The sequence below is a fragment of the Pogoniulus pusillus genome, chromosome 4 (genome assembly GCF_015220805.1).
Source record: "Pogoniulus pusillus isolate bPogPus1 chromosome 4, bPogPus1.pri, whole genome shotgun sequence".
Lineage (NCBI taxonomy): Eukaryota > Metazoa > Chordata > Aves > Piciformes > Lybiidae > Pogoniulus > Pogoniulus pusillus.
Genome location: NC_087267.1, coordinates 3,794,693 through 3,817,639, shown reverse-complemented (window position 1 = coordinate 3,817,639; position 22,947 = coordinate 3,794,693). Strand labels below are relative to the sequence as shown.

Sequence of the window (22,947 nt, the reverse complement as noted above, 5' to 3'; positions counted from 1 at the left end):
CAGACATTGAACCCCCACAAGTCACCTTCCAGTTCCTCCCACACTACCCTTTTCTTCTTCTCTCACAAGAAAACTCCAGACAGTAAACAAACACATAGCAACAGGAAGCCTTACTACAGTGCTCTGCGAGTCAAGAGACTTAGTATCTTCTAAACTTCCCTAAATGATTTTCATTTTTCTATAAATAAAGCTGCTTATCACTGTACTTAAGCTTCAGGAACTTTAATTAGACCAGGAATTCCCCGAATGATTAGATAAAGGCTGCAGCAATGGGTTGGTAGCAGTCAGAAACAGAAGGATCTCTCCTCCATCATGTTCTTTATGCACGTCTTGGAAAAATAACCACTGTCTAATAAAAACAATGTAAAGAAAAGCCTCCTTTCTAAAGCATGTTTTAAGCTTCTGCTTACTAAGCAAGGAGAAAATATCTTTGTACCTCAGTACACCCTGTAAGAAACCAACTTTACCTTGCACTTAAGGCCTAAAAAATCAGAGCTGTACTAAGTTTCAAAAGAAGGTGGAGAGCAAATAAAAATGTCAAATGCTGAATTCATCAGCTGCTCTGGAGGAAGAAAACAGACTTCTGGTGTCCTCAGCTAAGATCTGTAAAACCCTCCCCAGTTGGAGCACTCACTGACAAGACTTAACTATTTGGAGCTCCTTCTAAAGCATTTATTAACGAAACCATGTTTGCATGACCTTGAGCTGTTGCTGGCTTATTGTGCTTGCCTGCAGCAGTAGCTGCTTCCAGAAGCAGCTGTAAGATCTGCCAAGAGTACAGGGTGTCGCATTCTTACTCATTGTGTTTACTCACCAGCACAATCCAACTTTCCAGAGACACAAGAAGCACAGTGATTTGATAGCAGCTATTTACTGCTTTGGCTAGGCAACCAAAGTTACTTTAAAAGCATAACCAATATGCAGATTCATTTTTAACACAAAAACCACACAGTTTTACGCTGGTTGGGTCAAATTAATTTTATTATGCTCCAAGATGAATTGCCACCAGTGCAACATCCTATTCACTGTACATTGCAAAAATTCACATACTAAAATGTTCAGTTTGATAAATGGAAAACTGAGTGATTGAGAAGTTTTCACGGATTTCATAGGTACAAGTGGCTAGCTGATATTGTCTATGCACACAGAGTGTTGAGATACAAGAGCCTCATGCTAGTTTGTTAATTGCTAAGGCTATCTGGACACTCGTTTAACCAGAATATATAAGAGAGGCCTTCATTACAATGTTTAGCAACAATGCACCAGTATCATGAAATGCTATCTTCTGCTCATAGTGCAAGTGGCGGAGTGCTGAAGCATGCAGTTATGACTAACTGAACTGCCATTGCAGTCTTTATGCCTGAAATTTATCATGTACAAACACTAAAGGAAGTATTAACCTGGACAACACGGAATGTGAGTGTACTTCTTGTACAAAGAAAGAGAAACAGAAAACCCAAAACCTTTCTTTGGCCAGTATCTACAAATCAAAGTTCTATTCAATAAGGTAAATCCAGAGCTCCCAAACCCTGGAATAAGAAGCCTGATTAATGAACTGTGATGCTTTGTTATTAACTATATTACAGAAATTTAGCATAACAGCTAAACATAGCTAGGAAGTAGCATGTTAGGAAAACCTCTAGGCCTCATCTGCTTAATTTTAAAATGCCCTATATGCGATAAAAAATAAGGGAGCAGTGCCAGAAGTTATGTGAAAGCCATACAAATATTTTCCTTATACACAGTAAATTCTCAGCTCCACTGCCATTAGCCACCCCAGGCTGCACTTGCACTCGATCCAATACTCAAGTTGTTTCAGCAAAGTCAGTAGGAAGTGTTTCTAGCAGCAGAGGGCAATTTGAAAGTTACTGCAAGAAAGTGAGGCTGCTTGGAATTTTTTTTTCCTCAAGTTATGTGCTTAAATTACACTTGGAAGTAAGTTAGCATTCTCTGAATAATTTAACTACAACCTTACCTTTCCCACTACTTTTCAGCAACTTTTCGTTTCTTCTCATATGACTACATTAATTCTAGGTTACAACTGAGTTAGAAATCCAAGTCGTATCATGCAGGTCCAGCCTGTCAAGATCAGGTCAACATTGGGTTTCTGTCAATACAATTCTGATAATTTAAACTTAATTTGATAGCTTGACTATAGTCCAATACCCAGGACACTATGCATCAACTATGCTCCAGATATGACTGACTTAACTAAACATTCTGTGTCAGATAATGTGGTTTTTAAGAAGATTTTCTACCTGAAAGTTACACTAAGTACAGTAAATAATGCTGCAGATATTAAATACCCACATAGCATAGATGAGTATGTTGTAACAGGCAGATATGCCAATGCTGACTGCACTACAGAGTACAACTTACATAAATGTGCGAGCTGTGAAATGAGAATCCCATCTGCTGTACACTTACTCAAACACTATTCTTGTGAATCAGATTCTTAATCTCCAGCACAACCCTTGGTCTTAAAGCCAACATACGGAGACAGAATATTGCCATAACATTCACTGCTTATTCAGAGTGTACATTCTGAGTTGATGGTTTTCCAACTTTATGGATGTAGGATCGGTGTTTCGGCATTTGTCGTGTACCATAACGCAAAGACTGCAAAGGAATACCACTTATGTTTTACTTTATTAGTACACCAATATCCTACACATTTTTAAAAGTAGTTAAACATTATTGAAGCAAGCATTAAATGCAGCCCTTCAGCCTGAAAACCACATAAACTTGATTTAAAAAAATAAATCAAACTGTAGCAACTGCCAGCCTCCAGTACAGCCCCCGGTAATTTACACTTCTTCATTCCGAAAGTAAAAGCTGGGAAGGAAAAAACAAAAACAAAGACTGAACTTGTCTGCTTTACCACTATTACAACATAAACCCACCCTGGTTTAACTTCAGATAGAGCTCCCTAATCCAAAGATTACTACTGCTGTTCAGTAGCAGTCAACATTGCTATAGTTAGGGCAAGGTAATCTTCACAATTAGCACGAGTTCTGTGGTGATTTTGCTTTACGTAACTAAGATTTGAACTGCAATGTTGTGATGTACCTGAAACCATGCAACAGTAATAAACCAGCCTTAACGTTCATGTAGCATTGCATTTGAAATGAAGGGGCTAAATAAACTAAGAGCTGCATCACTTAAAGGACATAGTGCTATACTAGGTTTTAATAAGAAATTTTAGATACAGAAAAAGTAGGGTATGAAAATAGTGTTTTCCTTCTTGCATTATAACTAAATTACATTAAGGTTTATGTCAGTCTCACATATTACATTTAAACTCCCTTACTGATGGAATAGAAAGTATTCACATGTACATGATCATCCAGGTGTAAACTTGCACACATTAATAGGGAGTAGCTTTGCAGAGGATTATGACAAACCTTTACAGATTAAATGAGGTATTGCACAGATTAATAAAAAAGCAAAAGGCAACAAAAATATACAGCAAATTGGTAGAACATTTACATGATAATTTTACAGAATCCATAGACAGAAAGTAGTGTTTAGTATATCATTCACCTTAAAAAATATATATAATAATATATGATCAATCATCCCATTCGTCATCATCCTCAAAGTCTTCTTCATCGTCTTCATCCTCATCTTCATCTGGAAAACAAAAAGAGCAAGTTGCCTGCATATACCAAATGAACAGGACAAAAGTATTGATTCCTCCCCACAGATTTCTGAAAGCAGGTCAGTTCACAGGATCACAGGATGTTAGGGGCTGGAAGGGACCTCCACAGATCATCCAGTCCCAACTCCTGCCAGACCAAGACTATAGAATCCAGCTCAGGTCACACAAGAAGGCATCCAAGAACATCTTGAAAGTCTCCAAAGAAGAAGACGACTCCACAACCTCTCTGGCAAGCCTGTTCCAGTGCTCTGTGACCCTTACAGTAAAGAAGTTCTTCCTCATGTTGAGGTGGAACTTACCGTGCTGTAGTTTATACCCATTACCCCTTGTCCTATCACCGGGCACTTCTGAGAAGGGTTTGTCCCCTCCCTCTTGACACCCAAGGAGTTCAAGGAGGTCACAACAGTACATTTGGTAATGCTCTATTTTAAAGAGTTCTAGACACAACATTCAGTACAGATAGATACTGGCTGAAAGTTAAATCTTACTTGTTTCCCAACACCTGAAAAATATATCTTGTTTTCTGATATGAGAAGAAGAATCAAAACTTCTCATTTGGATGTTAGGAACAGGTTCTTTACTATGAGGGTGATGGAACACTGGAACAGCTTGCCCTGGGAGGTGGCTGGTGCCCCATCCCTGGAGATATTCAAAGTGAGGCTTTAAAGGGATCTGGACAACCTGATCTAATTGAGGATGCTCCTTGCTTACTGCAGAGGGGGTTGGATTAGATGACCTTGGAGGTCCTTTCCAACCCAGACCATTCTATGATTCTATGATTTAACATATTACTTTTTCCTCTTTCTTAGAGAACGTGAAAGGAGCCAACTTGTTTCCAATTTAAGCTTCAAGGACAGATTAATTTCTGAAATGTAGGAACTGCCTCACCAGGTTTACTACATAATGATATCACTACTGTACAAGCAGATAAAAAAAATATTGTGACCTGAAGACCGTTATGGCTATTGGAATATTCTAAGCTGTGCAATGCACACAGATATGCTTGTTGTTTACTTTATTAAGCCTTACATTATTTTGCTATGTACTATTATATTAAAATTGTAGCCAATTCAAATTAAACTGCTTACTTTTTAAGCAAGAGCATTCCCTTCCTTAGGAGAATGCTGTATTTAGCATCATTCTGGTGTTTATGTGAAGTACCAGAACCAGATTACTATGTAGGGTAACACATCAACAAACTACACTGCCCTTAGTCAAATGGTCTGCTGAATGCAAATGCAGCTTTGGTACCAAGGCAAGCTCTGGAAGAAAAATAGGTCAAAGTCCAAACAGAAGAGATGGTAACCAAACAGCTGCACTGCAGGTACTGAGCTGCACTTATTACAAGCTGGTATTTGAAATGCAAATCCTCTTCTAAGCACTGAAGAGGGGAAAGTTGCTTCAGTACTAGTATGGGACTAGTCACGTAACACTTGTTATCTGATTATTATCCAGCAGATGGCATCCAAAGCACACTGGAATCCACAGCTTAAAGAGCGTGAATCTTTTCCAGAGCTTTGGCTTCCAGAAAGAGAAAGCATGAAAAATCTTCCCTCCAAAACATTTTGATGACTTATTTCATCAGGCAACGAGTGGATAAAAGTAATCAACTGTGCTAGTTAGAGGCTAGCTGGAATATTTTAGTGAGAGAAATTAGATTACAGGCTGTGAAAAGGAAACAATGGTGATGTCTACTTCAACCACAGGCTTGCTGAAATGTATAAAAACAAGAACACAAAACATAGATAACACAGTGGATCTCTCTGTCACCACTGGTGCTTGTACTTTTCTCCCTGGCCTGCTTTCTGTGTAACTATCCCTTCTGCTTTCTAACCCACCTGGCTGATTCTCCAAACTCACCATGTGTGTAAGGCAAACTCTCAGATAAGGGCTGGAAGGATGGTTGGGAGCCCCTCCTGGGGACACTGGTTTCTGGGAGAGGTGTTGTGTTTCTGTATTATTTTTAACTTATATATTTATAAGTTATATATTTATATAACTTATATTTAACTACATATTTCTGTATATATAGCTGTATATATTGTAAATACCTGCTTACATATTGTGCTAAGCTGTAAATACAAAGCTTCATCCCTTAATTTCCATGCAGCTGAGTCTAGTCTGGGTGATTTCATGGGGGATGGGGTGGGTAACACCCAAACTGCCACATCAGCCATTAAAAAAAGAAACAAACTATAAAAATATCAACCTTGATCAGGAATTTTTAATTCAGTATTAATGGAAACTACTATACACCAGTAATTCAAAGTAGCATAAAGTAACCATTCAAACCATCAGCAGAGGCCTTCCTACAGCATTGTGTATTGGACTATATGATGATATCTGTTGGGTTTTTTGACAATATTTTATGTTGAATAGCATTAACTCTTGAAAACCTGACACTATGAGACTTACCTGAAGAATGAATGGCTTTGCTCCTTTTCTGCATAACTTCCATTAATGCACCCACAATTCCTGAGGTGGGTGCAGGTGTTGGCGGTGCACTCTCCTGACCATCAGATACCTTAGAAAAAGGAAACATTAGAAAGAGGCAATTAACAAAACAGAACCTGTATATTTCAAGACAATCTTTTAAGAAAGTTTGATGAGTTTCTTCTCAGCCAAAAGGGAGGTAAAACTTTTTTCCCTATGATAAAGCCAACATTTTCTCTTGTCGTGTTACACAACTGTTATTTCACCTTGAGCACTGTATTATTTCACGGCTCTATCATGAAGTGAGCGCTCAGTTAAAGGAAAGCTCCTTGTTGTGCAGGCATGGTTTGTGTGCCTGCACAATCATTACTGATTTTATCCTTGGCATATATTTTAGAAGATATTTTTTCTCATTTGGGTTTGTTAGCCAGGTCTGTATTGGGTTTGATACTCCCTTCTGGAAGTAACAGATTTTGATACTGCGTATCTGGACCTGTAATAGCAAGTAGATACTATCTGCCCAATATCTATCGCTGGCCTTCCACTACCATTACTGTTGAAGACATGTCCTGCAGTTCAGACAATTTTACTCAAGTATTCAGGAGATCAGCAATCCTTTGCAGGTCTTGTAGAAGTTCTTTAGAGCCACAATACTATGGTGTCGTCATTGCGGGATTTATACAGGATTATGGAAAGTGAGAAATGAGTTTGAAACAAGGATCATTTCTGGCACCACTCACCTACAGAAAATGTCTTTTCTAAGCATTTTTTCAGTATCACTATTTATAGCATCACTTCAATGACGCTAAAAGTTATGATCCAGCCTACTAGAGCTGCAACTTACTGTCCACACTAAAATACTGCACAGAGGAGAAACAGCATTTACTCACTGATTTCAGCTGTATACCCTGTCGTATCTGGTCCAACAGTGCATCTCTTCCTGAGCAAGACACTGGTCGATTGTTCTGTTCTACTTTCTTTAACTGAGCTCCTTCTCTGATTTGATCCAAGAGTGCTGCTTTGTTTCCTGCAGGAACTGGAAGCTGGTGATCAACCTCTGAAGGAAGGCCTGGTGGTGGAGGAGGACCAGGAGGGGGTGGAGGAGGAGGTGGTGGTGGAGGAACAGATGACCCACTTGCTGGTGGGGGAGGAGGTGGGGGAGGGCCAGATGGTGCAGATGATGAATGCACTGGTGGTGGTGGAGGATACATCCTGTTTGGAGGAGGTGGGGGCACTGCTGCACCAGGTCTAGACGGAGGTGGGGGCGGAGGTGCTGCTGTGGGAGCTCTTGAAGGAGGTGGAGGTGGGGCCCCTCGGCCCCTAGCAGGGGGAGGGGGAGGGCCTGAACTATGGGGAGGTGGTGGTGGAGGTGGAGGGGGTCCTCCTCTACACGGTGGTGGTGGAGGTGGAGCTGAAATGAAACAAAACAATTTACAGTTACATGCTACTCAAGAAAAGTCTTTCAGAGACAGCGGAAAAAAGGAAAGAAGAAAGCTTTGTCTCGTCTTTTGCAAGCATCTCTGTGCCACTGCAAATTTTACCATTTTGCATTAAGTTGAATCTAGAAGAATATCAAATGTGCTTACATGATGGACACAAAAGCTGAACGGAGCCCTGTTGTCTGTTTTATAGAAGAATTAACATTGTTGGAAGCAAGTGCAATATACAAAAAGACTACATGAAGTCACAAAACATGCTTGGTCATTAGTTATGGTTTGGTCCTGCAGCAGTAGTTTTCTGCATAAACCAAGTATATCTTAAATCAGTGTTTCTATTTCTCATGACAAAATGTAGAAAAAAATTCAAGGCTCCTCTAGATTTTTTTTTAAATTTCTAGAAGGCAAAAGAAAAAAGGTTTGGAAAACAAACTTAATGTGAAATACAGAATTTCTACTTTGTAATGCATCTATTATTTCATTAGATAATTTATGGAGGCAATTGTTTCTGGAGTAACATCTTCTGGTAATGAAAAAGCTACTAATTCATTGCAAGGTAGTGTAACTGACTCTTCATCCTTGATACTGAAAATTAGTTCCAATAACATCTTTGTGTCAGGAACTGCAAAAAGGAAAACAGCTTCAGGACTGCCTCAACACACAGGAAATGGCCTTAAAATGTACTTGCTCTGCTAATGAAATTTTAAACAGCACCATTTCATTTATTTCATTTCCTCTACCATTAAGCATTTAACTTATAGCACTTTAGACTGTGTGGCTGCTGCACATAATTAGTTGATAATCTAAGTGCCATCACACAACTATGAAAACTCACATTTGATTTCACATGCTTTGGTAACAAAAAAGGGTATTATATTCAAGAAGATACTGCTTTATTTGCCTTTTCTATTACCTGTTGCATGCTGAGAAAGCAGGCTGTCTGCACTAGAACATAGAGGGGACATTCCCAAAAGGGAGCTTTTGAGGACGTAGGAGACTATTGTGCCTCAGTGCCTCCTTCCCTGCTCATCTTAGAGAAATTCATCCCTCCTAGAATGATGTGTTATGTTCTGAAGTTCTACAAACTGCTCTGCATGTTTCCATCCATAAGAAAAGAACACCATAAGGAGAATCTCCTCTGAGACATTATACATCTCCAAGGAATCATACTGTCAATATTCTCGATTCTAAGACAGTCCCGCTACTTTTTGGCTGCCACGCTTGTACTTTCCCTTGCGTCCACTGGAGGGCAGCATTTCCTAACGTAATTCGCTCGGCAGGCTCTACAGGCAGTTCGTCTTAATCCCACGGCAAAGGCATGCAACAAGGTTACGTGCTCCGGAGTCTGTCCTGCCTGCAGACTTTAAAGGCAAGTTTCATGTTTTCTTGGGGGGAAGGCATTTACTTGTATCAAATTTAGAAAGATATGCCATATCCAGTCTGTGGAAAGAGACTTAAGGGGTTCTTATAAGGCCTGCCTGTGCTCAACTGAAACAAAACGAGGAAAGGGGAAGAAGGAAGGAGCATCACTCTCTCATCCTCTCTCCCGAACTAATGATACAAGCAAAGAAAGTTTTAGCCATTTTACAAATGCATGTTCATCCAAATATGGCTAGTAACAAGAAAAAAAAGAAAAGGATAATCTTCTATTAATGGTATTGTCACTAAAAAACAACCAACAGTACCAAAACTAAGGGAAAGGGCAGGAAAAATAGGAAAACAAATTTTTTTTTAGCAGTCCTACCAGGGTGAACATGTAAGCACAGAAATTCTTGCAATAAACAGAGAAAAATGTGTTTCAGTTGGAAAAGAACACTTCAAACAGCAGCCAAGCCTATGCATCAAATAATGTAAATGAAGCTAAGAATCCCTAAAATGTTCTATCTGCCTCTATCAGAAAGCACAGAGGTTGATATTATCACACATGTTGAAGGTAAGACAGCTTTTGTTTCAATCACATACATGCAAATGTCTGTAACTTGAATACCCAACAGGAAAAAAAGCCATTTTAAAAGTATTTTAAGTTGGCCATAAGTAAAACCTGAAAGCCTATCCTCTCAGTCTGATTTTATGACCACAGTCTGAGAGCAACAGCTCTGCAAACATTTAAAGAAGAGTAAAGTTTTTATCATGAAAGTGACATTTCTGAGGAAAAAAAAACTAACTGATTTTGCTTGCAGTTTGATTATGATTTTTAGCACTGCAGTCAAACGGATGTGGACTATGGTTTCTCATCAGAAAGGAAATCACACAGCAGCATGAACACTTTGAAGCATATGTTTAGACGCCAGCTCAAATACATACATACCACTCCACCGTGGAGGACCTAAGGAATAAATGTGACAAGTCATTGTACCCTGAATCTGCACTCAATGCATTTATTAGTTTTAAAGTGCTGTAATTTAAATCATCACTTAGGATGTATTCTAGGCAAACTTCTACAAGTTTGACATTGGCAGTGCAATTTTTCAGACTGACTTGTTATGGAAATGGCTTAGGTGAGAATTTGCTTGCAGCAGGAGTTTGCTCAAAACTAGCACATTTTACTTTGAATTAGAAAACAAAAAGAGGTTTAAAAAAACCCCAAACTCAGCCAAACAAACAAACAAGCAAGCCTGACAACCTCCTCCAAAAAACACTAAAAAATAAAACCATTGTGGGTCTCCAGCTGAGTGCCACCAGGGTAAATGGGTACCATATGTACAACAGTCAGACAACAGCAACATGGCTTATAGGATTTTCATTTATTTATAAGAGTGAGACTATAAATAAATATACAACATATGCAGTCTGAAGAGAAAAAAAATCTATATTGAGTTTACTGCACAGAATTGTACATTGCAGACTAAGTGTTGCTGGAAATTACTTCACTGACCTAAGATTCTTACTCTTTAGGGAACAAGGACACACAATGGGTTGTCAATATAACATTTTCATATTGTGTATGGTGTAGAGAAACATTATGAACTCCACTGCAACTGCAGTGACATGAAGTACTAGGAAGAGAAACAAAAAGGGCTTATCATCAACAGCTTCTACTCTAATCCTTGTGTTAAAAGTAATTTCAAAAAGCCCTGACAACAAAAGGAATCCTACCTTGTCTGCGCAGTTCATTTTTAACAGCTTCCACACCTCCTGTTTTTTCTATGAAATCATATATGACCTTTGAGGTTTCTTTATCTTTCAGCTGAGCTTCTGAAATTCCACACATATCAAACAAGTTTTTCAGTTCTGGGTCTAAGTTATTCACCTGAAAGTCAGATATGTTAGTTTCAAGATGCTTGAAATGGAAGACTTTTCAGAAACACTGTTTGTATTGGAAACCCCCAGAAACCCCCACAAACCATGTAATTAAACAGAATACCAAAGCCACATACCTACTTCTGGGTTGTCTTTTCAGTCAGAAAGGACTACTTCAGGAGAAGTAAGTACTTCACACAAAATCTCAAGTTTTTCATCTGTTCCCCTCAACCCTGCATCCCCTTCTATTCCACTCAACTCCAACATCTCAACATGTGCATTGTATTACAAAAATCACAATTTATAACTATTTGAATGCACAGCTTTTTATTTAATGCCAATCTTCACAACTTACATGAAAAAGCCAAAAAAGCTTTTAATCATGCAGTGTCTTGAATAACTTGTTAAATTACTTACATCAAAACCTGTGTTTGGATCCCAACCAACATGTCCAATGTGTCTAAAAACAGAAGCAAAGGCCATTTAATCCCCATAAAAAGAACCTTGTTAACTAACACTTAAGATATCAAGATAACTGGAGATTACTACGAGCTGCTACCTCTAGCCTCATTAAGATATGAAGCAATTCTTACTCCTCAGTGTCCTATTTAAGAATGGGATAGTAAAACTTACTTTACTCTCAACTTTTTGTCTTGTGTCAAAAAAGCCAAATGGAGAAGCCATTTCCTTCACTTGCTTTGTGCCACCCTATGGTGATGGAAAGACTGTGCACAGCTGCAGAAGCATTATCAACTAAAAAGGCCAAAGAGTTTGTGCCTGACTAAGCTACTTGATGCAACCATTGTTGGCAATAGAAGACAGAACCATAATGTTACCAGGATGTTTCAGCTCTCTTTTTGCCAATGGACAGTCCAAAAACTCATCAGGAAAACCAACTCTGTTTTAAAATTATCAGTTGCACTCTTAGGAGTCAACACAGTTTAGGCTAAGACTGTCACATTACAAGGACCATTCCGGTGTCCTTACAGGGTGCCTATCACAACAGGCCTAGTACACTTGCTTAAGTCTGTTAGTAGCCTCAAGAACACATATTTTTTAATGAGAATACTGAAACACAGTGATTAGTTTTGGTCTTGATATAACTGTTAGTTAATTACTTAGCTTAAGGGACAAGAAGGAAAGTAAAAGATCTGGTTTAAAATCACATTATGCTATGAAAGTGGCAAAAATAGAAAGCCCTTTGCTTTACCCAAGTATTTAAATACCTTTCACTACCAAAACATGGGATGATTTATTGTTTACAGAATTCTGGATGTTAAGCTACATCTGGCTCACATAAATTAGACATGCTTTTCCTAATACATAGTTTCATATCTGATTGTAATGTATTAACTGGTGTATGGAAATTGACAAGCTCATCAACATAATTCTGCATATTTGTGTCACTCAAGATGCCCTTTTAAGAGGCTGTGTGCATGCACTTTAGAGCTTAGTGCAAGGTATTGACAGGAAAGTTTATATGCAGTACTACTCACAGTATTTCTCCCTTATTTTTCATCCTTTACTGAATAAGTGAAGAAATACTGAGAGAACTGGAGAAGGCTGAGAGAGGATCTCATTAATGTCTATAAATACCTGAGGGATGGGTGTCAAGAGGAAGGTGACAGGCTCTTTTCAGTGGCACCCGGTAACAGGACAAAGGATAATGGATACAAGCTAAAACACAGGAAGTTCCACCTTGACATGAGAAGCAACTTCACTGTGAGGGTGATGGAGTGCTGGAACAGGCTGCCCAGAGAGGTTGTGGAGTCTCCTTCTCTGGAGACTTTCAAAGCCAATCTGGACATGTTCCTGTGTGGCATACCTTAGATGATCCTGCTTTGGCAGGGGCATTGCACCCAGTGTCTGGAGGTCCCTTCCAATCCCTAACATTCTGTGATTCTCACACACACCAATTGTAGCATGTTTATTTTAAGAGTTTTTTTCAATGCATATTTATCAGGTAACTGCAACTCCTGTGTTACTTGGAAGAATTAACATAGCTTATTGCTGTATTGCTTATGTTAAGTAGTTAGATTTTTTTCCCTCAGAACACTGACAGCCCACATCTGTCTAACAGAAAGCATTAAAGAGAATTATCTACTGATTGCAAGCAGTCTGGCATGACCAGTGACAGTGTCAGTGTTCATCAGTTTCACAGAACAGATAACATACAGTTATCCTAGCATATTTGCTCAACATTATAAAACACCAGTTCCTATACATTTGTACAAAGCCAGCAATCAAAGTGTCTTACATAATAAGATGACACATAGCTGCACTCTACATGAAACTTAACTAGACCTTAAGCCAAATAAGACTTTTAGTATCCTTTTGCAAGGATTTGCCATTTACAATTTCATGTCATATTTAATGATATGAGAATTTATCTTTAGTTTGAACTGCATAAATAATTTATCATCTTATTCTCAGCTTTTCTAGGTCAAAGGTTGATAGATATTTTAAACAAAGTACACTTGTTTTACAAAGCAGATGGCTAAAACACCAAATTATAGTTCACAAAGACAGCAGTTAATTCAGTAGAGTGACCATGAAAGTGAAGCTTAAAATGATACATCTCACCTCTCCTAAAAGTCTGAAGATACATAAAATGACATTAGAAAACCTCCAACTCATTCCTAAGGGTCTATACATGCATGCTGTACCTTCATCACAAGTTACAGGTATTAGCTCACATATCAGAGTAAGTTAAGTTTGCAGACTGAAGGGCAGAGATAAAAATACGGCTATGTCATTTCTGCTGTTAAGACAAGAGAGGATGTGCCTGACAAAGCACAACTTAGCAGCTATAGCTGTAAGAGAAATCATGTTAAAAGAGGTGACTACTGAGCCTGAATATGAATCTGGACTGAGCTGACTATTTCAATAAGGCATTTTTATGCAGCTAAATGAATTTCTAAGCTGTTTTAGGATAGCAAGTTACATCTGTTTACAGCTGCACTGAACTCCTCACTTGTGTATAAGCTAGCTGTAGACCTTACAGCATTCCAGATAGCATTCACTGCAGTTCAGCTTACACACAACTGAAGTCTTGAGCAACTTCAGGTCTACTTGACATTAAAACAAACAAACAAAAACCAAACCTGTACAAAAGAATAAACAAATGAGAAATTCCACCCACCATACCCCAAACTCCAGAAAGACCTTACTGGAAATTAGATGGTGTTCCAATATCTGCCTTTGTCAATCTTCTCTTTTTAGTTTTTCCTTTCTTCTTTTCTTTGGTATATGAAATATTGTTGACTTGTGGAGTATAAAATCTGTTAGTTGTAATTTCTGGGTTTTTGATATCAACAGTTGCCATTGGCAGACTTGGGCCTGTGAAGGTGAAGAAAGTAGAATTTGTGTTTTACAAATATGGCAAAGTACTTTTACATTAAAGAGTTTTCATGCACACAGAACACATGGAATGGGACATATCAAGGTCATAGACAAGATCAAAGAATAAGTGCCATGAACATCAATGCTCAGCACCCACTACCTTGGCAGCACAGTGAGTTCAATCTCCTTTACAATCAGTTTCCTAAGTGCCAAGCAAGAATGGTTTCTGCTGTCACACAAAGAAACTGAAGATCACAGGAACTTTACAACACTGCTCTAGACAAACTGTTGTCTTCAAACACAGGGCAACATCTATGAGAACTAATCAGGATTTCTAATGTCTCACTCTTTGACAGATTTGCAAAGTAACTGAAGTCCCAGGTAAGAAATAGAGCTTGAAGAGTAGTCACAGTAAGAATAGCACAAGAAAAACAAGTTAAACACTAAAATTATGAATAATATTCTCAGACTCTTTTCTTTATTATAAACAATTTTGAGTTATTTCTGCAGTGACTGAAAAAGCATCTGAATAATACTCCTGCCAATTTTAGCATTTTACTGGTAAGTTACTTGTGGAATATAGGAAATAAGCATACCTAGCATGTATTCCATGCAGGTTTTCAGCTCTGACAGAACGATACTCTTGACATAAGCGATAGTAGTATTTAAACACCAAGAGTCAAAAATATATGTATGTGCATACATGAAACACTCATATAGGAACGTATGTACACATGTACATGTGAAAAACCTGCATTAAAGGTATTTTCAGTTTTGGGAGAATGAAACTGAGGAGGAAATTTAAAACCCATTTAGCCAGAAGTAGTTTGAAAACATCCTTCATTTGCCTGCGAGTTAACTACCCAGCAGTCAGCAAACAAAATAAGACTCACACATGCAGCCTTACTGGGCAGATGACAAAAAAGTCTGCTTAAGGCTTTGATAAATTGGAACATTTTTGGACAGTATTTTTTCATAATTGCATTTTGTATGGATAATTCGAAGTTCTCTAAGGACCAACAAGCCTTGGGTTCACAATCAAAACTCCAAAGCAGGAAGGAGCAGAAAAGACACTGGATGACACAGCTGACATTTCTTGCTTACAAGTCAGTGGGAAGCACTGAGTACTGGCCAGAACAAGGAACAAGAAACAAGAAACAAAAACAGAAACACACTGGACTAAATGAAACTACATCTGAAAACACATGACAAATGCTGAAGTCCTGCAGGAGTCCTAAAGGACAAGATTTAAGACTGTATCGAAACTGCAGAAAGATTACTTTCTGAAGCATTTTCTGCTGAAATGTTTTGATCTAGAAATGTTATGATCTGGACAGCTGTCCTTTGAGCACAAACTGACCACATAGGATTATGTGAAACAATTTGCATTATTAAGGTTCTACTTAAAATTAGGATTAAATTCAATAGTCTTCAAATATTACCAACCCAAAGATTATGATGTGGAGTTAAGTAAAATCTTTGGGATTCATTGAAAATTGCAGTTTTCATTTCATGAAATACAACATCAAAACCGCTGTAATAGTTCATTTTCACTTTACTCACCAATTATGTTTTTCTCTGTTATAGCCAATTTTCATCTATGACACTGATTATTTGTAGTTTCAACAGCTAGAAACCTGTACCTTTGCAATCTATGAAGTTTGTGATATTCTTCTCAAAATTCCCAACAGTCATTGAAAAAAATGCACCTCTTTTGCATATAAAATCCTGAAGTAATCATACATGATCTTAACTATGTAAAGCATGAGCCACTTGCAAATTTCAAGTGAGCTTAAACAAAAGACTGATAGGCTGATGCCTTGATACTAACAATATCTGTACTAGAGTTCACAGCAAACTCTTAAAGACAAAAATCTTTCTTACCGTCAGGTTTAGAACTTAGATGTCCACGAGAGATAAAAGAACCTTGGGAAGAATTGTACTCTTCTAGAACTGCCATATTAATATCCAGTAAAATTTTTCCCATCATAAGACATGCACCCTCTCCATCAGGTGCAGCTAGCTCAATAAATGAAGATGAGAAAGGCATATAGAGCTCATCGCTAGGAAGTACCTGGCAGTACAATGGCCTTAAGCATCCACTGTTATCAAGATCTGTGACATCTTCAGAAAATGTAACACAGAACATTTTGAAACTGTAATTCTGCAGAATGTTATTTTAGAACCTTTCTAGGCATCTGTTCCAGGCTACAGACACCCCTACAACAAACGTAAACTGTTAACAGTTGAAATAAAACCCTGCTATGTAGCTCTCTCAAAATTGAATTCTCTGATAAATCCTTGTTTCACCCAGAACTTCACCAAGAGGTCAGTTCAGCTACAGCAACTCTTCTTTATTTGCATTAAGAGTCAAATGCGTAGAACATAAATCCCAGGAAATTACAGACTAATACATTTTACATAACTCCTAATGCCAATTTGATTTTAATCCTGCAATTCTACCACTGAAAACGTCACATGACAAGACAAAGTGTTTTTCCACACAGTTTCAACGTATGCAGAAAATCCAAACAAACAAGCTCCACTAAAAGAAAATTCTCCATAGTATTTCAAGCATGGAGATCATGTGAGTACAGAAATGTGACGGGGTTTTTTTTGGTTTTAAAGGTAATTAATTACACATTTATACTCAGTATAAAAAAGGCAGGCACTCCTTTTATTTTTTTCCAAACAGAATTTCACTGTATATGAAGAGTAAGACAAAAGCCACTTGATACTACAACAGCTTTCTCCTAATTACATGCTGACAGTATATATCTGCTCTAGTCTCAACTGCAAATGCTGAAATGCAAAGGCTACAACCCATGTCCTGAGCATGTCTCACCTGTGACTACAGAGGGCATAAACACTCCTAACTCTCTGCAAGCAGAGAAGCCAAGCATTACACAATTAGAATCAGAAAATTAAGACACTTCAGGAAGAATATACACAGCCTCCCAGTGAAATGGTTTACTGAAAAAGCAGATGCTCCAAGCTGTGACCACTGATTATACAACTGAAACGTTGGATGTAAACCTATGCATTCCATGGAACATTCAAGATAAAGGCACAGGATCCATGAATGCTATTTTAGTGTGCAATATTTTTCTCAAAAAATGTTGTTGTCTGAGGTCTTACAGAGAGTATTTTAAATAATAAAAGTTCATCTGGATCTAGTTTCCTTAAGTCTTTTTCAAAATACAGGTAGCAAGCTAGACAAACACATTGTGGTACTGTTGACATTTACAGTAGAGACAATGGCTATTTTTTTTGTGGTAGGTGACACTGCAGTTGTAACTGCTTTGCCCATCTACTCTGCAGACATTGCTATCAGGGATGCCCTCTAAGTGAGCAGAAACAAACGTTAAAGCTTGAAGGTCACAGGCCTAAACTGATGATTGCCTGAACTTCCTCAAAACTTTACACTCCTTTATTTGAGAAGTATTAAACCTGTGAGAGGCTTTATTTGGATATAAAAGATCTCAGTAGTTCCCGTAATTCAGAATTAGTTAAGGATTGCCCAATTTGGTGACATACAAGTCTGAAACAAAGCTCTACATAAACACTAAGTGACAGCAGGGGGAATAAGTAAAAAGGTATTGATTCAAGCAAGACACTTACCATTTGGTGGGTCTCGTCTTTTTTCTGGTGAAAAAGAAAAAGAGCAATTTATTCATGTGCATCACAAGAAAAAAAGTAATTCTAGATTTTACTTTCTAGTGAAGCTTTCAATGACCTTGAACTCGATCTGTTAATAATCTTAAAGCCTAACTGCTGTGCAGTTGAAACAAAGCATTTCAGTGCAGTAATAAAACCTCTGTCTTAGACAATAAGCAGTGATTTCAAGTGAGCAAACTGAGTAGGAGCATGTGAAAATAGCAACCGAGTTGGTTTCAGACATGTTGATTGTAAAGTAAGGTAAAATACTAAAAATTAGTTGTTTTTGTACAACCTACCAAAGCAAGATTTTGAAGTGTTATGGCTCCCAATTTCCACTGAGTGAGACTGTTCCTTCATTTTTATTTAAAATAATTCATACTTTTATAAAGTATTCCTCTCTCATAGGATCTAAAAATATATCATTTTCAGGTTTACGCAAAGAAAACAGGACAACACCTATGTTATCCAACAGGCAACTAAACAAACAGAACTAGAATCCCCTTGGTACTAATCTGATACTCCATTCAGATATTCTATTCACAACACTGAACTGTTTCATGGACTGGGAAGAATTTGGTTTGATGATTTAAAATGTAGTTGTAAACATTTCACACCTCAGTAGTCTCAGATTGCAATAGTAAATGCTCCTTTAAAGGAGATTTCCCTCACTCACTATTAACTCCTACCCATTACAAATAACTTTTACCTACCCTGACCTATCCTTCCAAACCCTCAGTACACAGCTCTGTGAGGAATGTTTACCACCCCTTCTTTTCAGAACTGGAGTATCTGAAATCTAATGGGGACTTCAGTGATTTTTGTCTCAAGAATGTGTGGCCAGTAGGACAAGGGAGGTTATTCTTCCCCTGTACTCAGCACTGGTCAGGCCACACCTTGAGTGCTGTGTCCAGTTCTGGGCTCCTCAATTCAAGAAAGATGTTGAGGTGCTGGAGCATGCCCAGAGAAGGGCAACAAAGCTGGTGAAGGGCCTGGAACACAAACCCTATGAGGAGAGGCTGAGGGAGCTGGGGGTGTGCAACCTGGAGAAGAGGAGGCTCAGGGGTGATCTTGTTACTGTCTACAGCTACCTGAAGGGAGGTTGTAGCCAGGTGGGGGGTGGCCTCTTCTCCCAGGCAACCAGCAATAGAACAAGGGGACACAGTCTCAAGTTGTGCCAGGGTAGGTCTAGGCTGGATGTTAGGAGGAAGTTGTTGGCAGAGAGAGTGATTGGCATTGGAATGGGCTGCCCAGGGAGGTGGTGGAGGCACCGTCCCTGGAGGTGTTCAAGCAAAGCCTGGATGAGGCACTTAGTGCCATGGTCCAGTTGACTGGCTAGGGCTGGGTGCTAGGTTGGACTGGATGCTCTTGGAGGTCTCTTCCAATCTGGATGATTCTATGATTCTATGACATTTCCCATTTTAATAAGTCCCAGAAAAACTGTTAAACTATTATACTTTTCCAGACAACCATAAAGGTAAGGATAAGGTGCATCCAGAGATGGCATTAACCTTGTCCTAGAACATTTTAAAAAATACTAAGGGGCAGTTGTCTCTTAGATCACACATGAGTAGTTCTAGGTACAGACATGGAAAACCTCTGCAAGGGTGCCACAGCACAAGGTATCTTTTTTTTGTGTGCCAAACTACTGTACTTTCTCTTCCTAGAAAACTTAGTTGCATTGAAAAAACAAACCACAAACCAAACAAACAAAACCAAGCAAAACAAAACAAAACAAATTAAAAAATCCCACAAAACAAAACCATCACAAAATGCCCTTCCAATTTCAACTTTTGGAACATAATTAGACTTTTATCCAACAACTACAACTCAGAGATGGCAAAGGAGAATTCACGCCTGATTGCAAGTCATTTGGCACAGGATGGGAAGCTGGCAAAATCAAGAGGTATTCATTCATAGGAAGTGTTAAGTGGCCTTGTGCCAAACATGGGAATCCATTACAATTCTCACTAGAATAAAGAGTTCAAGCGATAAGACAGTGTAAAACAAAGCAAGACATTTTAAACACTTCCTGTAATTTTTGCTGGGTACATAAAACATTAATTTTTGCCCGAAGATACTAGACCTTGTTTCCTGTGTTTCCTGCTGCTGAGTAGAAAATAGGAACTGAAACGTGGATCACCTTACTGGAGAATGATACATTTCTCCCTTTTTTTGAAGATGCACATGCCTAACGATCCAAAATATAGGATCACAGAACCAGTCAGGGTTGGAAAGCACCATAATGATCATCTAATTCCAAACCCCCTGCCACAGGCAGGGACACTCTACCCTAGATCAACTTCACCAGCTGCCCAGATCCAAGAAACACAAGTCACTTCAGAAGCATTCCTGGAAACAAGAATGACCTCTGTCAAGACTTGAATCCAACGGAAGCTGAGAACTTCAGAGATGCCCTTATCTCCTAGGGAGCAAAACCAAAAGCTGTGATCAAACACTAAAAAAACCCCAATCAAACCAAACCTCTACATAGTAAGTATCCAGATTGAAGCTCATGAAGTGCATTAGAAAGGACATCAGGGGCTAAAGGCTCGTGCAGGAAAAAAAGCATCTTCAGAGAGACCTATAAGTGATCCTCAAAAATGAACCAAGAAGCCTCCTAACTACAGAAAGGCAATTAAGAACAATGTACTGTTCTACAAGTCTTTGCTGCACTCTTATGTCTGAGTGCTCAGCAGGTGGGGAGGACATTGTGTGTACACACATTAACATTTCTGAAGCAAGATAATTAAAACTAATGATACCTATGTGAAACAACATCTGATATGAGAACATGCTATGCTGACAACTACTGAGAATAGAAGAGAAATGTGTACACGTGGCTTACTGGGGGAACTATTTAAGAGGTAAGCAGACAGATTATTTAAACAAGTCTGCCAGAGAAATTTACTATTTATAGTAGTTTTTTTCCTAATCTAAGATTAAGAATTTGAGTTAAAAAAAGTAAAATCAGAATTTAGCTAGAGGAAAACGAGCCTGATATTAAAAACATTAAGGCAGCACATCAATAATTCTTTTTCTGCCTTTCTCTCTTGTTCTGTTCTCTGTTAGATATTTTGTATGTTTGCAAGCTTTTGTACATTCTCTGTTTGGAGCAAAGCTTTCACCTCTCTGAAACTTCAGGTGCACTTATTCAAGAACTGTCTGCTCAGTGGATTGCATTTCAGACCCACTGCAGAAAGGCAGAATGCCACTGCCTCTTCTTGCAGCTTTTAGACAATATTACATGTACCCATCTCAGCACGAAGATACAGTTTTGTAAGACAGAACACACAGTTCTTGCTACTTTCTAACAACATAAGCTTTCCATAAGACTCTTGCAAAAGTATCCTAGCAAGTCCTGAATGGTATAATATGCTAAGTCACCACATATGGTACTCATTTCATTTGAAAACATGTCAGGTGGCATTGCTATGAAATAAAACATATTTTGGAAGGCATGGGAGTAAAAGTCCCTTTTAAAAGAACAGCACAAAAACTACCACACTATTACCTCTGTGTTTAAGATGCATTACAATACACAGAGAATTTACATATACAACACAAACAATATGCAGCTCATATATAATTTACAGTATATAAAAATCTATGCAGAGATCACTCTATTTTAAAGAAGCACTTATGTTTACATAAATGAACACCATCAGCAAATCAGCTCTGATCTATGCAAATGCAAAGCCTGTTATTTAGAAGCACAATTACACAGAACTGCATCAAAGATACACAAAACTCCATCTGGTGGCTTGACTTAGGAACCTCACGATTGTTTGCAGTTGTTATTTTGCAGTTAGTTGTGAGAAGTTGAGTTTTTTTCCGGGTTGTTTTTTGTGTTTTTTTTTTTCTTCTTAATTATAAATTGAAGCTGTCTTCAAGTTTTAAGTATTTGAGGACGGGGAGTAGTTTGTCAAAAGACAATGTATGGAATAAATTCGTCTTGCAACAGAATTTTCAGCACACAACCCAAGATAAAATTTCAATGAGTAAACAAGAAAAATCTATGGGGTCCTGTCAAGAAAAATTCCATGTGGAAGGACAGAAGTGAATTCACTTCTATCTTTTTAACAGGAGGTTTTAGACACAATAGTTAGTGAAACTTCAGGAAGAGAAAACAGATTCAAAAAAATCATAATATAATTTACATTGGAAAAGACCTTTAAGATCATTGACTCCAACCACAACATATGTCTGATAACATGCAAGCTGACATAAATTTACTTTCATGTAACATGTATGAGAAATTATTAAATGCCACTTCTTAGTGACCCTGCTGCCTCCAATAAAACCCTATGACTGTCTCAGCAGAGGGAATCTTAGCCCAAGCAAACAAAAGCCCAGCATTTATGGTTCTGGAACAAATGCTTTGCACCCAAGTCACCGCACCCGAACAAATGCTGAGCAAATACATACAGATCATGAAGGTTTCCAAGAATACCTTCAAGGATGGCACTCCAAAATGAGAGGTTCCTCCCTTTACATTAGTTTACACTGCACTGCTGTTGCAATTCAGTTCCAGAATGGATTAGGAAAATACATCCTGTAGCCTGGAAAGCCATGCTACAGCTTAAAGCAAGACTGGCCACACTCACATGTCTCCAGTCTATGCTTTATAGCACCTTATTCTTCACTGACATATGGCTGTCAGGCAGGCAAGTTGTTTATAAGCTCCCTGGAAAACGACCAAGACAAGATCTTCAGGAAGCTTGAGCTGCCTTTAAAAACACTGACCGTGCTCCTAAGGCATCTTGCAGCTAGCTGTGCTTCACACTGTGCTGCAATGCACACTACAGACACATTATGTCTCCTGACCTTGGCCTTCAACAAAATCACTAGTTTTGAATAAGGTAGTTCTCTACTAAACTGGACCAATGACAAAAATTAATTTACATGAATTAATGAACGTAGCAGAGGGTAAAATATTTCTTATAACCCACTTAGGCTGAATTTAAACAGCACAGTGCAAAAAGATGGTTCAGCCAAATATGCCAACAGCTTACAGAAAGATTTCTAGTTTTCCCACTGACAGCTTACCATTTTTACTTCCTCCTGATCTGTATTTTCAAACACCAACACTTTGGAGTCTAGGATTTACAAGGAAGCTTACAACAAGGAGCATCGAATTATTTCAGAAAAAAAACACTCTTTTTTCACAAGAGAAAG

General features: G+C 38.4%; 1 protein-coding gene across 2 annotated transcripts in view; it reads right to left on the bottom strand.

The window, feature by feature from the left end:
• Nucleotides 1-952: 952 nt before the first annotated feature.
• WASL (WASP like actin nucleation promoting factor) overlaps nt 953-22,947 on the bottom strand; it is a 46,791-nt gene continuing 24,796 nt past the window's right edge. Inside the window, exons 5-12 of one of the 2 annotated variants that reach the window (XM_064141999.1) lie at nt 17,734-17,757; nt 13,941-14,109; nt 11,188-11,230; nt 10,627-10,780; nt 6,985-7,505; nt 6,077-6,185; nt 3,544-3,633; nt 953-2,835 (exon numbers count right to left, since the gene is read on the bottom strand). In XM_064141999.1, coding sequence (XP_063998069.1) covers nt 3,572-3,633; nt 6,077-6,185; nt 6,985-7,505; nt 10,627-10,780; nt 11,188-11,230; nt 13,941-14,109; nt 17,734-17,757 — 1,082 coding nt within the window. In that variant the 3' untranslated portion in view covers nt 953-2,835; nt 3,544-3,571. Of the gene's footprint in view, nt 3,634-6,076; nt 6,186-6,984; nt 7,506-10,626; nt 10,781-11,187; nt 11,231-13,940; nt 14,110-17,733; nt 17,758-22,947 lie in introns of both variants that reach the window. The other variant, XM_064141998.1, reaches the window with a different exon arrangement.